The 15,780-nt window shown below is 28.1% G+C and overlaps 1 protein-coding gene across 4 annotated transcripts in view; it reads left to right on the top strand.

Moving 5' to 3' along the window:
• Positions 1 to 11,749, top strand: part of LOC136981871 (scm-like with four MBT domains protein 1) — a 37,358-nt gene extending 25,609 nt beyond the window's left edge. For 2 of the 4 annotated variants that reach the window (XM_067278244.1, XM_067278245.1), the window contains exons 7-20: positions 725 to 806; positions 901 to 1,056; positions 4,133 to 4,230; positions 4,358 to 4,619; positions 4,695 to 4,789; positions 4,947 to 5,015; positions 7,070 to 7,302; positions 8,863 to 8,895; positions 8,999 to 9,036; positions 9,103 to 9,346; positions 9,428 to 9,603; positions 9,676 to 10,169; positions 10,600 to 10,725; positions 10,799 to 11,749. In XM_067278244.1, the coding sequence (XP_067134345.1) occupies positions 725 to 806; positions 901 to 1,056; positions 4,133 to 4,230; positions 4,358 to 4,619; positions 4,695 to 4,789; positions 4,947 to 5,015; positions 7,070 to 7,302; positions 8,863 to 8,895; positions 8,999 to 9,036; positions 9,103 to 9,346; positions 9,428 to 9,603; positions 9,676 to 10,169; positions 10,600 to 10,725; positions 10,799 to 10,936 (2,244 nt within the window). In that variant the 3' untranslated portion in view covers positions 10,937 to 11,749. The remainder of the gene's footprint in view (positions 1 to 724; positions 807 to 900; positions 1,057 to 4,132; positions 4,231 to 4,357; positions 4,620 to 4,694; positions 4,790 to 4,946; positions 5,016 to 7,069; positions 7,303 to 8,862; positions 8,896 to 8,998; positions 9,037 to 9,102; positions 9,347 to 9,427; positions 9,604 to 9,675; positions 10,170 to 10,599; positions 10,726 to 10,798) is intronic. The other 2 variants (XM_067278246.1, XM_067278247.1) reach the window with 2 other exon arrangements.
• Positions 11,750 to 15,780: the final 4,031 nt, after the last annotated feature.

Below are 15,780 nucleotides of genomic sequence, written 5' to 3' on the forward strand. Positions count from 1 at the left end.
CTTAACCAGAAAGTGTTAATTTAACATTTTTTAAAAATTAAATGCTATTTAAAACTGTATGTAATAAAGTATTTTTTGGTTTGGTTTTACATGATCTTATATTTGTATAGAAATTCAAATTATTATATGATTTGATAAAATGCAGTAAATGATTTTTACTGCATTTTAAATTTCATAGAATGGTTCAAAAATGTTTTTGGTATGCAATAACAATAGTGAAATTGTATAAGATTTCAAGAAACAGAAAAATGTTAATAAACGTTTAAGGAATTACTTTAAAATAAAAAGTAATTCCCTAAGTATTTTAACATTTTATGTTTTTGGATTTATCTACAGTTGTTATGTACCATGGAATAATATATAAGATTTTATAATCATAAATAAATAATTAATTAATCTTGCTATTTCTTTGATTTCATGTAATTAAGTCTTAATGATTATAACATTTAAAAGTTATATAGAATTAATAGATAATTGAAATTATTTGATTACTTTTTTATGTGTGTAAAAGTTTATTAATTTATTCATATATATTACTGAATAAAATCATTTTTAGTTCATATTGTTGTGTAATTTATGAAAACTTATATTCATTAGCATTCTCTGGTTAGAAGTAGAAATTATAGTTATTATATAACTTAACAGTTGTAAGCTTAAAATTAATATATGGATTTAAAAAAATTAAAATGTTTCACTAATTAAGAAATACAAATCATCTTTACAGTTACAAAATGGTATAACACCTGTTGAACAAATCAAACAAGGCATGAAAGTGGAAATTCAAGAAGAGTTAGATCCAAATAACGTGTGGATAGCAACAGTAATATCTTAATATTAATTTTTTATATTTCTATGAAAAGATATATTTTGTGGAATATCTGTAAAATAAAATACTGTAACTGTGGATAGCAACAATAATTGAGAATGTTGGTGGAAGATTATTAATGAGGTATGATGGTGTTACATCTCATGATTTCTGGCTGTTCTATTTATCTCATCGCCTTCATTTGGTTGGTTGGGGACATGATCACGGGTGTCAGTATCAACCACCTAAAGGTAAAGAATTAACTAAATGTATCTGAAATAAAAAATTTTTTATTTGTATGAAAAGCGGGCATTAGACTGTTCCATATACAGTAAACTCTAGACTCTACTATTGTGATCACGGATAATGCAGAATATTAAAATTAGCAGTTCCCAAAATATACAAGTTATAGTACATTGTAAAAACTTTGCTTATTGTAATCAAAAGTCAGTTATTGTGAACAATATCTTTGCGTAAATAGGCCTTTTTATGCTAGTAGCTTCAACATTTGGCTGTTAATGTAAAATCATTATAAATTATTGTTATCAGTCTTAACCAGGACTTTAATCTAATGATTTTGTTATTTTCTTACAATACAATAGTTTAAATTGTTTGCATTACACAAATATTCAAGAAGTGGTAGCACACAAACAGTACTAGATGAATTATTTATTTATTAATGTTTTCAAGTTATAGATTTTTTAATTGTTTAACATGTTCTTTTGATGTTAGCCTATGAAACCAGAATTTCTTCTAATTGTAGTCTTATTTACTTCTTTTGCATAGTGTTATTAGTTTAGGCCCACTTCCGAAGCTCCATAGTGATTACAATAAACAGTCTACTTTATTAAAGATTTTAATTGTTCTGAATGCCGCTTTTTTATTGATGAATTACCAACTCTATAAACCAACTTAGTATGAAGCTATTACAAAATTTTTCATACTAAACATTTCAGAAATCTTTTAGAATCTTAATTATAATATTCTGGATGTTATTTGACTTTCTCTCTTACTACAATACATAAAATAATAGTGCAATTAATGAAATTGCTCGGGTAATAAAAATTTGCATAAATGTAATCACATGCATACTGTATTGTATTAGAGTACTACAATACAGAAGAGGAAAGTTTGAATCATTTACAAACATTTTGTTAACAAAAGCATCATTTATATCATATTCTTATACTATTTATGTCATATTCTTTCTCAACATCAGACTGCTTACAGTTATACAATTAAAGAAAAAATATATTTCTCTTACAGACAATACATATAAAATGTGTCTTTTATCTAGACGTCCTTTCTCACACAGTTGAGGGATAAGACAATTCCATGGCGGAGTCGACCTTTTATTTGAGGCTTCTCGTCCGCCTCACAATGTAAAATAGTCCAATAATTCCCTCTGGCGGTGGCAGCACAATTAAAAAATAATTTACAATTTTTAAAAATAAGCCAGGACGATTAAATACAATTAAAGAAAAAATATATTTCTCTTACAGACAATACAGGATGTCTAGATAAAAGACACACTTTATATGTATTGTCTGTAAGAGAAATATATTTTTTCTTTAATTGTATTTAATCGTCCTGGCTTATTTTTGAGTTTTCTTAAAATTTCTACTTTTGCTTTAAGTGGTAATGACTACAATGTTTGTAGAGTAGTCATAAAAATGTCAACGACATACAGCCACAGTGCTGTATATAAACGAATGAAATGAACTTTAGACAGTTCTGCCTATAAGTCCTCAAAAGACCTAGAGAGGATCAGAGGTGTGCTGCGAAAATTTCTGAAAGTTATTAAATAAATTATTTTTGAAAGAAGCCCAAAGAACGGTTAGTGTTGTTCTCAAAATTAAAACCTCTTTAAAATGATTATACAAGTTTTTTGTTGTTATAATAAAAAAATATGTATATAATATAGTAAAAAATATGTCTTTATAAGCAAAATTATGTGCATAACACTGGGTTATTTCATTTAAAATGAAATTTTTTTAAAATCCAAAATGTATCTATAATTGTCCATATTTAGTTCAGATTATTTTAACTTAGAAATAGCAAGACATTGGGCAGGTTTCTAAAGGCAATTATCATGCCACTTTTAAATTCAAATCAAGACTTGATGTTAATTGCTATTCTTATGTAAATGAAAATTATTAATTTAAATAACTATTAACCTACATGCCATTAATGCCGTACGATATCGTGCTAGATAAAGGCTTTAATATTATTTTAATTATCATCACTGGTTATAATGTAAGCTTATATATGTTGGAAGAGGAGATCGGAGTAGAGGTCCGGGTAGCGTAACTGGCAATGTGTCTGCATGGTAAGCAGGAGTTGTGGGTTCGAGTTCCCCTCCGGGCCGATTTTTTCTTCCAATATTTCTAAATTATTTAAAATTATTTAATTAAATTATAATTATTAATTGTAATAAGAGATGGCGCCTAACGCCTCACTCTAGTACTAAATTATTTCATAATTAAAATAATATTAAAGCCTTTATCTAACCCAATATCTTACGGCATGTAGGTTAGAATGTATCAGGTATTAATGTTATTGTTTATTTATAAGTAACTATTGTTATAACCTGTTGTTATTTTAAGGAACAACAATACTGTTTTATTTAATTTACAAAAATGACGAAAAGAATTGGGTTAAGTGGCAAGTAATATGGCGATAGAATGTTTACAAACACAACTTTAAATCACATGACTTTTTTAGATAAAAATGTCAAGCTTTATAAAATGCATTAATTAGTAATTAATGGTAACTAGATTAACTATGTATAATTCTCAGTTTCCTCTCAGATACCAAAGAAAACATGATATAAACTGATTATTTTTTGACTAAAATTACACTGATATGTTAATCTGTTGATTCAAATCCTGCTCCAAATAATTTTTTTCTAGATATTTCAAAATTCACTAAATTAATTTAATTTATAAATGTAAATTGTGACAGATAGCATGCCTACAGTAGGTTCCATCTGAATCTGTAGGTTAAAAAATTGGAAATCATTAAATTGATTTTAGCTAGAAATTTTCAGTATAATAATTTTTCTCCTGTTCAAAACCATTTATATATTTAATGATCGTATAAGTTAATTTATAAAATGTAGCATAGTAATTTTAAACCCATGAAATGTATAAAAAATATTCCTTAATGTTTTGAAACTGTACAATTTAAAATCTTATACTAAATTTTAAAAAATCTGATACTTAGTATGTTTTATCATTCTGCATTCTATTTCTTTACCTATGATTAATTAAGAGATGAATATTTTTGTGCCTAATAACAAATACAGATATTTATCTTTTCATTTAGAATTGAAGCATATATACTCTGACGCAGAATGGACAGATATTTTACGAATATCTGTAGAAGAATCTGAAAAAGTAAAATTTCCTTCTCAAGTGCTTGCTGTAAGTAAATTTGAAATTTAAAACTTTACAGATGACTTTTATTTTACATCTAAAAACTTATTGAATTACCATTGAAATTTTATTGATAAAGAAGTGAAATAATTTTTATTATTTCATACTTTTTTAGCCTCAAGAAGTTATAGAAACTCATTCATTTAAAGCTGGAATGAAATTAGAAGCTGTAAGTCCTGCCAGTAAATTACAGCTCTGTCCTGCAACAGTTACAAAAGTACTCAACAATTACTATTTTCTGGTTGAAATCGATGACTATCGAAAAGATACAGATAAAAAACTATCCCCCGCAGTTATATGCTGTCATGCTAATTCCTTAGTTATATTTCCCGTAAATTGGGGGAAAGAACATGGTGTTAAAATACATTTCCCAAAAGGTATATTTTAAAATTCTATGAAAGCTATTCATTAAAAGAAACAAAGCTATTCATTAAAAATTATATTTTTATCAGGATTAGTGGATAATCCAGGCAACAAAGAATTTGATTGGCAACAATATCTTAATTTTTGTAAAGCGGAAGTTGCACCTTGCGAACTGTTCAAAGGAGTGAGTAATTTTATAATTTTTGAAATAAAATTATTTGTTGTATTATTAAAATATATAAATATTGTTGTAATTCTTTTAATTGAATATTGATATTATTATTAATGAAAACTTTATGAAAATTTTAATTATTAATTAATATAAAATTTATATTTTACAGAAATTTATCAACTTAGGATTGGAACCAGGAATGAAATTAGAAGCAGTAAATCCATACCAAACTAATCAGGTACTGATATTTATTTCTTAATATTTAGCAGCTGTATCCAAATAAAACAGTCTAACTTACAATGACTACAATATCTGTCATTCACATACATAATTTCTGTTTTCACTTAGTGATAAATTTCAAATAAAACTACCACTACTTTTTAGATATTCATTTATTCTTTTTGTGAAATAAGTAATATATATGTACAGTCCATATCCAGAATGTTGAGGAGATGAAGGATGCTCAAAGTAGATTCAGGAGACCAGGTTACGTGTCTCCTATTACAGTGATTCTTAACAGGGGGGCCCGTAAGAAGTTTGCCAGGGGCTGCCAAATTATGCAAAATTTCCTTCGGAATATAATAAAAAGAAAATTGATGTATAACTGAATATCGTATTGAAAAATGAAATAAGAAAGATAAAGTTTTCCTATTTGGTTTTTTTTATTTATTTTTTATTTCTTCCTACATACAACTTTGTTAGTACAGAAGAAATAAATGCAAATATGTTATTTACACCACAGTATTTACTTCTTTTATTCCAAAGCAATTCTAAGAAACTATCAATGCTTGGAATTTTAAAAATAATTAGGAAAAATAGTAGGCTTAGTAGTAGGTTTTGAAAATTTAAATATTTTTGCAAAAGATATGCAAAATCTTTACGACAAGTTGTGGGTGTTTTAGTTTTAGCATCGACTTTGGATCGATTTATCGACGTGTTTCTTACTTTATTTTTTGTTAAAAATTAATGAGTTTTCGTGCTTAATTGTGAAGTTTGAATGTTATTTAAATAGATAATGAAATAATAAAGTTATGATTTACATTTATTATATAAAAAAATAAAGCAATAATAAAAAAATCAATTTATTATAGATAATTTAACAAATATAAATTATTATTAAAAAAAATGGGGGTCACAAAAAAAATTATGAAATATTTGGTGGGCCGCGAGTATAAGAAGGTTAAGAACCACTGTCCTATTACATTCAAGTTCATTAGAACAAATACATTTGAAAGCTTTTTCAATTGTATTTGTCTAACACACTTCATAATTTTCATAGGTGGTGATGATCCCATAAAAGAACAAAAACATCTCTGAATAAAATTTAATTTTATTTCCAGACTTAAGCATTTTGCTCATCTTGTTGAAAATATTGCCATTTGATAGAGTGTACCCAATTTACTTATCAAAATTTTTAGGATTTTTGATGAAATTCACATCCATTAATTTTAAAAGTGGTGTATGGGTGGTCTGCATCACCCTGTATACATATAAATTTAAACTTGTAAAACGGCAAAGCCATTTTAGAGACGAGACATAGTCTCATCAAAAATGTGTGTATGTAACATTTTATAAATTCAAACTAGAACCATTTTGATATAGTTTTGTCAATTGGGAAAACAATTATAATTATAATACAGTAGAGAGTCGTTAATCCGAATCATTGGGGACTGGGGTTGTTTGGATAAGTGATTTGTTCGGATAACCGATTATGTACGAAAAAATATATTAACCTGTCCGATGTTCAAATTTTTCTCCGTTGCGTGTCGCTTCGTGTTGAATTTTCGTCGATTTTAAGCCTAACGAAAATTTTTATAATAATAATCGAGGCTATTGTATCGTTAAAAATTATTTCTTTATTTTGTACAAACAAAATAAATATATTGAAGAATATAAAAACATAAAAATTATACTTTAGAAGTTAATCTAGTATCAAAAACGTTCGATTCAGCACGACACAGTCTGACTGGAAAGCATTTGGATAACCGGGGTTCGCATAAACGACTCTACTGTATTTGCATTTATTTTTGATACATCAAATATAATAGCAAAATTTTTGAATTGATAGAACAAATGTACTTTTTAAATATATTGGATTGAAATTTAATACTTTCAGAGAAGTGGATCATAACCTAAATTATTATAAAGATTACAGTTTTATGTTATAAACTTAAAATGATTAATTTTGATTAACTTTGATATGTACAATTTATTTAAATATAATTATTGTTGAAATGTATCCAGTTTTATTTATCCAAATTTATATATTTTGAAATTTTGTGTATTTGTTAGATATGTGCAGCTACAGTTACAAGAGTTGTGGATCCTCTTATATGGATTCAGTTTGACAGTATTGATATATTTCACTCAAATCACATACTGCCAATGAACTCTCAAGATATCTTTCCTGTCGGATGGTGTGAAAGTAATGGTTTTTCATTGAAGCCACCTAGAACCTGTCTGAGCAAAAGGCAGAGGAAAATTATGAAGAGAGTTGGAGTACTGTCAGATACATCTCCAAAAAAGTACGTGGTTTAGTTTATAAGATTCTTATAAGTTTTATTTTGATTTTTATTTTAATTTAATAAAATTTAATTTAAAATATATTTGCTCAAGTAATGTTTGTCCTGGAAAAACAGTAAAGAAGATTTCTCATACACGAAATTTAAAAATGATATAATTTATTGAAATTATAATTGTACTAAGTTATTTAATGTGATAAGTTTCAAATCAAGATAGTTTCTTCCTTATGGTAACCAGACAAATAAAAATTATTTTGTAGATGGAAATTTAGCATGGCTACTTCATGATTTTAATTTTTTTTTTAAAGATTGTATATTCCTATTTATATTCGCTTTATAATGAGTAGTGATTATATTTTTTATCTAGAAGCACTAAACTAATAACGAAATTTAGCTACGAAAACCAATTTTTTATCATGCTCTTAAATCATGCTCATCTCTATGCTTCAATACTATCCATTTTTTTATCTTTAACTATAATTGATTAATAATAATTGTTTAATGGATCACATCTAAAGATTATGTATATTCTACTTTATTTTTCCTTTGAGAAAAATCTAAGTTTTATGTCTATTGAACAAAAAAGTAATTCCCACAATTTGCATTGAAATTTTTGATTTTTAAAATTTAGTTATTATAAATTTAGAATTCTTATAATACTAATTTTTTACAATATTTAAACAATCGAATATTTCCAGATGATACTCTTATGATTCAAACACTATACATCATATTATTCTAATAATAGTGTCATTTTGATATGTCCAGTTACTTGCAATGTTGTTGTTTTTTTCTGATCAAAAGTACCGTTACAAAATGGAGTTTAAACTTTTCACTCACAAGGAAAAAAAAAACCATAAATAATAAAGTGTTCATTGTTTACATATAACAGTAACAAATGAATAATAGATTTTAAAGAACCACTTTTATAAAAGTTGAAAGAAATATAAATTATAGATTGAGTGAGCGACATCATTGAAAATAGAAATTCAATTTCTGTTGTAACTATAATAAAAATTAATAAAATATAAATAATATATTACATATTTATGAAATGGAATGAATTTTAATTAGATGAAAACCGTGAACACTACAGTGCGGATGATGTGATATCGTAATACTATACAGTAGTATAGCTATAAATCGACAAGAAAAAATTCAAATATTAAAATAAATTAATCTATCGAATTTGTATTATAATAAAGAATTAAAAGACATTACTATGATATTCATATAGTAAATTCTTAGAGAATGATATATGAATGTAAATATACATAATTTTTATAGACTCTATTGGAAGTAAAAAATCTAAAGGATTTATATATGATGATAAACATGCTTTTCACATTTTATTCCACTAACAGTTTATCCGTGAAACATGCGGACATATTTTTTGATTGACGAATTTAAAAAACAAAAATTCATATTGTACTTGGGCAAATATTAATAAAGGGGCTTTTAACTTTATTTTAAAAGTAAGGCAATCCCTCATATAAAATATTTTTAATGACTTTCCTTTCTCTAACTTTGTCAATGTGAAAAGTTTTTTTTTCTATATTCAAGATCCGATCTCAGAGATGATAATGGAATTATACAGTATGTTTTTATTTATCAAAACAAATTTTTATAAATATTATAATTAAGTTTTATAAATATTTTCGTCTTAATTTAAAAGCAAATTTTAAAATTTTTATTTTAGGGGTACAGTTGACATAAAAACAAGCAGTGCTCAGAAAGGTAATTTAGCTGAGGTTTATATTTATATTTTGTTATAAAAAAACTAACAATTTTTTTATATTCTAGACAATGCTAAGGCTTGGTGTCCAATAATATATTTCAACCACAAGTGCTTTTCTGGACCTTTCCTTGGAAAGAATCGTTTGGCAGAGCTTCCAAAACATGTTGGGCCCGGTCCAGTGAATTTGGTCATGAAAGAAGTTCTAACGATGCTGATAAATATCGCTTATAAATCGAGTCGTGTCTTGAGTGAATTACAGCTCAAAGGCAAATCCGAAGCCGGAATGCAAGAACAAATACTTAAAGCCAAGTGTGTAACTAAGTTAAAAATATTTGATAGTTTATATATTTGTTCTTCTAATGCATTAATAGTAATTTAAAAAATTTATAGATATAAAGGAAAGACATATAGAGCAGCCGTCGAAATTGTACGAAGGAGCGATCAAGTGGAAGAATTCTGTCGAAAGATTTGTAATAAATTGGAATGTTGTCCTTATCTCTTTGGTCCCGTTTATGTTGGAGACGACTGTCCAGAAAAATGTCATACTCAAACTAAAACACAATATAGTAAGTCGAAAATATTACATTTAAATTATACTTTAAGATAAAAATTGCAAATATTGTTTATTTATTTCGCAGTTCATAGTTTCACTAAAAAGCAAAAGAAGGTTGGTAGACCGCCTCTATTACCGAAGAATGAAGACGGAAGCAAAGGACCCGGAAGAAAACGTAAAAAACGACGTCTTTGGTGCCTTCCCAGCAATAATATATCGGCGTCTTTAGACGGACAGACTGCCTCAAACAGTGGTTCGGAAACCATTGCTCAAAAAGAAAACTGCCAAGAAGAAATAGCTACTTCTCCGAGCATCACTTCGGGCGAGCAGGCCATGAAACTGAAACGAAAATATCAGAAATTTGTAGCTCCAAAATCTGCAATAGTAACTCGTGGCGCAAAGATACCAAATTTCGGACTGAACTGGAGACGACAACAGGAATCGGCGAACCATTTTGTGCCAATTATTAACAATTCGAAACTGGGTAGGCCTTCTAAAATTAGATCGATAAACGACGAAACAAAACTCAAAGATTCCGCACCCGTAGCTAACGACTCCTCAGGGATAAAAATACAAAATGTAAGCTTCTGTTAATTAATGAATAACAAGTTACGAAATGAATCAAAATGCTCTAACCACTACTTGGAGTAATGATTAGGAGAAAAGTTTATAAACTGTAGATTAGTATTTTCTCTTCTATCAATTAGTTTTTATTAAAATTTTTCTAACATTAAATAACTGCAAATAATATGTAAAGTCGACATAGTTTATTTAAAATGTTCGAACCGGATAGTCAAAGGTGATCGGTGGGTAGCATTCCTAGTATAAAATGATTTAAAATCGTTAACTTGATAATTCAAATATATCCAGTAGTGTCGATAACCAATGGGTCAGCATTAATCAATATAATAAACAATAGAAAAATAATTTTCCATGTAATATTACAAGCTAATGATTCATTTTATAATTTTTCATTTCTTGTTAATAATTTTTTTTTATTATTAAACAGATTGCTAAAACCTGTCAAACACCATTTCAGTTACATTCTAATCCCTTGAATTGGAACGTAGAGGACGTAGTAAGATTCCTGAAAACAACAGATTGTGCACCATTAGCCAGAATATTAAAAGAACAGGTAAGTACCTATCACAATTTTCTTATTAGTTTATTATTTTTAATCAATTAACGTTTAAACTCGTTTGACGAAGGAAGTCGACGGCCAAGCATTCCTCCTCCTAAATCTACCGATAGTGCAAGAGTTTTTAGAACTAAAGCCCGAGCCGGCGATAAGGCTCTGCCGTCAGATAGAACGAGTCAAACTGGCATTTTATAGGTCGTTCGCCTGATCGTCGAAACAACCGTTAAACGAAGAACGAACTACGTACGTTTAAAAAAAAAATTAGCACCCGACTGTACATAAACTTCTTTATACTGTACATTCAATATTTTATTATTTATGAAAGACAAATGAATTATTTACTCTTGATGTCCCACTGTATATAAAACTTACCACGAATCAAGATGTAAAAAAAAGAACGGGGAGAGAAAACAAAAAATCCTTAGGAAGTTACACGAGAAGTTTCGTTCCGATTTTGCGAAATTTCCCGTTTCCCGTCGGATTACTTAGGAGGGGATTCGGCGTTTTCGAACACTTCTCTTAATCACCCCGAAGTTATATTGACAAAAAATGTTAAACGGACCAAAGGATTCCTACTTTTATAAAATTCGTATAATGTATAAAGCACTCAAAGTTTATTGTTATCCTGATAGTACTTTTACTTCTTTCTTTTCATATAAAGTAAAAAAAAAAATAAAAAAAAAACATCTTTTAGGTTGTGGTAAACAGCAAAAATGTACAAAGTTTGATTCTTAACCGTTCACAATGTATGTACATATTTAAGTTTTTCTGTAATGGAAAAAAAATATATATACATATATATTTTTAAACTACTAGATACTAAAGAAAAGGGTGCTATCTTTCTCTCACATCTGTGCCATGATAACTTTATGAATTGAAACTGTATATATATAAATATGCAAAGCGAAAATGCAAAATTAATTTGCAGATGATGTCTTAAAATAGTTTCTGATCCTAAAATTATAGTATTATCAGATTGTGAACTTTGATAGTTAATAAAAATATATAATTATTAGTTTTACATTATTTTGTTTTGCATTGTGCATAAGAACATTTTTCCTAAAGTAAACAGAGTTGCAAATATTAAATTTACGCGTCTGCGTACGTTTACAGATATTGTTGCAAAGTGTACGGAATTTTTTATTGTTTTCCGGCTTTACGATCTTTTATAAAACTCATCCCTACCCTCAAAATTAAGCTTTGCGAATTTTATAATATGTTGTTTTAGTTAAAAACAGTTTTTTTTTTTTTTTTTAATAACAGATGGCACCACCAAATATTGCCGGGAAAGTTACTCGCTGCTGGATTTTTAAAATTGTTTTAACCTTGAGCTGTATGCTAATATCGTGCTACTACACGATGCGAATGGACAGAACTTGCACGTGATGTAAAATCTGATCGTTAACTCGTCCGCTTTATTTCTGTGCGACGAGACTAAAATACAATAGAGCATCGATTATCCGACCCCCGATTAACCGACCGCGTTCTAGTCGGCAAATTCAAATGTCCGCTAGTGATGTGGCGCTACAACATTTGGTTATGTCTTGGCTACTTTAATATTATTTTTGTTAAATTTTTGCATGTTTTAGCTGGCAGCACTGGCTCGACCATGAAAGGGAGGCTAGTATTTAAACCAGGCCTAATACACTATATTAATAATGTATTTTTTCATACTTTTCGGTTATCCGACCAACCCAGTTCCCAATTAAGTCGGATAATCGATGCTCTACTGTACTAGAATTATATAACAATATCTGCGGTTAAATAGGTTATATCAAAACGTACAACCCAGTCTTTCTTAACAATACTTTTATGCTCCTAAACTGCTTTTCGTACGACTACTCTGGTACGTTTTTGACTAATGGATAAATCAATTTGAGCCCTTTTTCTGTCAATTTTAATTTTGATAACATTTAAAATTACAGCATATTTATTTAAAACCATAGATTATACAAAATATAATGTTATACGCATTGTAACAATTACTACCTTAACAAGAGATTTTTACTTTTCTGGGAACAGAACTCTACCTGCTTCTCTGTTGTTCGACTCTCGGAGGCATTAAAGTAATTAATAATTCTAATCACAATTAATTACACAGCACAGTTTTATTTTTCAATATATTTTTACATTTGTATCGTCGTTCGGTAAGAGAACGACAATACGCATTGTTAGTTAGATTACAATTTGCTTTTATTGCCGTGGCGACTATTTTGTTCTTTGCAGCAGTAATTCGACTACATCCAATTGTTTCCTTTATGCATTTACGTAAATATAATCTCGCACGCCGATATCTTCGAAGTAAAATTTTTAAATTTAATAGGTCGAAGGCACTTTTATTTAGAACTGTTTACAACGATAGATGCGTTTCTTTTTTTTCTTTTGAGTAACGACGGACGATTGCTCGCCCGCACGTAGTTACCTTGCAGAAAAGAGGCATAATTTTCTCAAAAGATCAAAGAATGCCTTGAGCAATAGAATAGGGTATTAGGACCTTAAGTAATGTTGGTGACAGTTTATAACAGTAATAAGGAACGAATTACTACTGTACTTTTGTGCGTATAACCCGGTGAAAGTTTGCAATTGTGATTTAAAATCGTCTTTTAAACACGGGTAACCTGCGGGTTACGGTCACAAAAATACGGCACGTACTGTACCTATTAGCACACATTATAACACAAAGATTGTTCAAATAATAATTAACACCAATTCTTCAAGTGTTAATTTTAAAACCTTTAGTTAAAAAAATTAATAATAATAAGGTCTTTAGCTGATGTAAAAAGAAACTACCGAATAATAATAATTATTTTATATATATTTTTTTGTGGCACACTTTTTTTTCTTATCGTATCATTACAGAAAAGATTTTGGACTGCCACATAATGCAGTTAAAATCCCACTAACACGGCAACAATTGTAATGCAGAAAATATGTCACAATAACAGACTAGAAGCAAAATTACGTAGCAGTGAATATTAAAAAAATTAATTATTTTAATATTTCACCTACTAAGAGAATTGTTCTCTCTTTTTTTAACATTATTATTCAATTTATTAATATCTTAAATATAAAATACACCTTTTAGTAGAATGATTTCTACATGTTTACATTTTAAAATCTGCCAAAAATTAATCATCTGGATCCTACGTGTAACGATATCGGTTTACACGACAGTGCCAAAACTTTCGATCGATAAACAAACTGCAAACGAGTTTGTGGTCCTCCTACCTAAAATACCGTACTGTATTCCACAGACGCGGCCTTATTTTTAGTACATATCATTTATAAGTGGTGCGTCGAATGCAGTTTCAGGCCGGGTTTGGTCCATGGCACCAATCGAAGATTTATATCGACTACATATTAAACCACTAACATAAAGTACCTTTACACACAGGTAGATATGATTTTATTAATTCGCTTAGAAATAAAATCATTTGATACATAGAGAATATAAAAAGACAGTAAAGTAGAAACCAAATTCAACAGATGTATCATTTAGCAACAATTAACGACCTACAATTTGTTATCTGTGCATTATATTTCAAATATGTAGACCAATTAAAAACGTTTCGTCGCAATACAAGCTAACACGACTCTTACCGTATCTAAAAATATTCTCGTATTCATTCTATAATACGGGGTTTTTCGTAAAGACACGTGCCACGGGAGATCGTACGGAGAAGCACCAGGGTAATTTTTTTTTCCCCCTACAATTTATCAATTCAACAGTTTTGAAGAAATTGGACTAGAAATATGTAAAGGTGATGATTATTTGTGAGGTTAAAGTCATGAAAATTCTATAATTTATTATTATTATATGTAGAAAAGGTAAAACATTTAAAACAGATGAATCTATACTTTGTAATTTTAAATTTTTTTGCTCAACTTTGCATAGTTTATTTTTGTGATGTTAATTGTTTTTTGCGGGGGACATTTTATGCTTCAAAATATTTATATCTACAGTAGCTACAATAATAATAATAATTTGAATTTACTATGGTCTATTTCAACAATATTCATTTGTACATGTAAAAATAAAAACTACATCAAAATTTCATTATAATTAAAATTTTTAATCAGTTGAATTTGTTTAAAACATTACAGTTTTTTAAGTACAATTAATTAAAAATCTCTCTTTAAATCAAGGCAAAGGTAATAATACTCTGTAAGGATAATTTTATTCTAATGAACAATATACACTATATAAAGAAAAGGAACTTATACAAAATATTGCATTTTTTTACATTATCTATTAATAATAGGTAATGAAAACAATTGCAGTTTTCCCCCTTCAATATTGTTAAAATACATCCACATAAATGTGTGTGTGTGTGTGTGTGTATATATATATATATATATATAGAAATTGTATGTTGTAATGACATACATTTGATACCTAACTAACATTTTTACAAAAAACAAATAAAATATGAATGATAAAACAAAATAATATTGTAAAATTATTACACCGACTATGATTTTCTTCATATTTTAGAAGGGGAAAAACATTTATACGGTAACATAAAGAACAAAAACAACTTATGATAGTTTGAATGGACCAAAATCCAAATGCCGACAAATCCGAAGTCGTAATTTTAATCTCTCGGTTTTTTAACGAGTGAATTTTTTGATTAATTATTGTCGTCTTCGACGATATATTTTTAAAAAATATATTTTGGTGCGCTTTCACTCTCGATTACACTTTTGGTGTAAAAGATCGAACCGACGGCATTGAATTTTGGGTAATTATTTTAAATATGCACGAAGATGTATTTGTGTGTCGAAAATTGGCCGTGCTAGGAGAATATCGAGAAATTTAAAAGATTATAAAAAATTTTTAAGAATTATCTGCGGTCGTACCGATAAATTACATTTACTAATTTGTCGGAAAATGGCCAATAATTTTAATTATGTAATAACACGAGAGGAAGACAAATGGAATTAAATGTTTTTCTTAGACAATAAATTTCAAGCTTCCATCCCTTAATTCAAACATTTCTTACAGTTTTTATGTTAAGCATTTTAGTTATGAAAAACAAAAATAAAAACAAA

The sequence above is a fragment of the Centruroides vittatus genome, unplaced genomic scaffold (assembly GCF_030686945.1).
Source record: "Centruroides vittatus isolate TY-2023 unplaced genomic scaffold, ASM3068694v2 contig_799, whole genome shotgun sequence".
In the NCBI taxonomy this organism is placed as follows: domain Eukaryota; kingdom Metazoa; phylum Arthropoda; class Arachnida; order Scorpiones; family Buthidae; genus Centruroides; species Centruroides vittatus.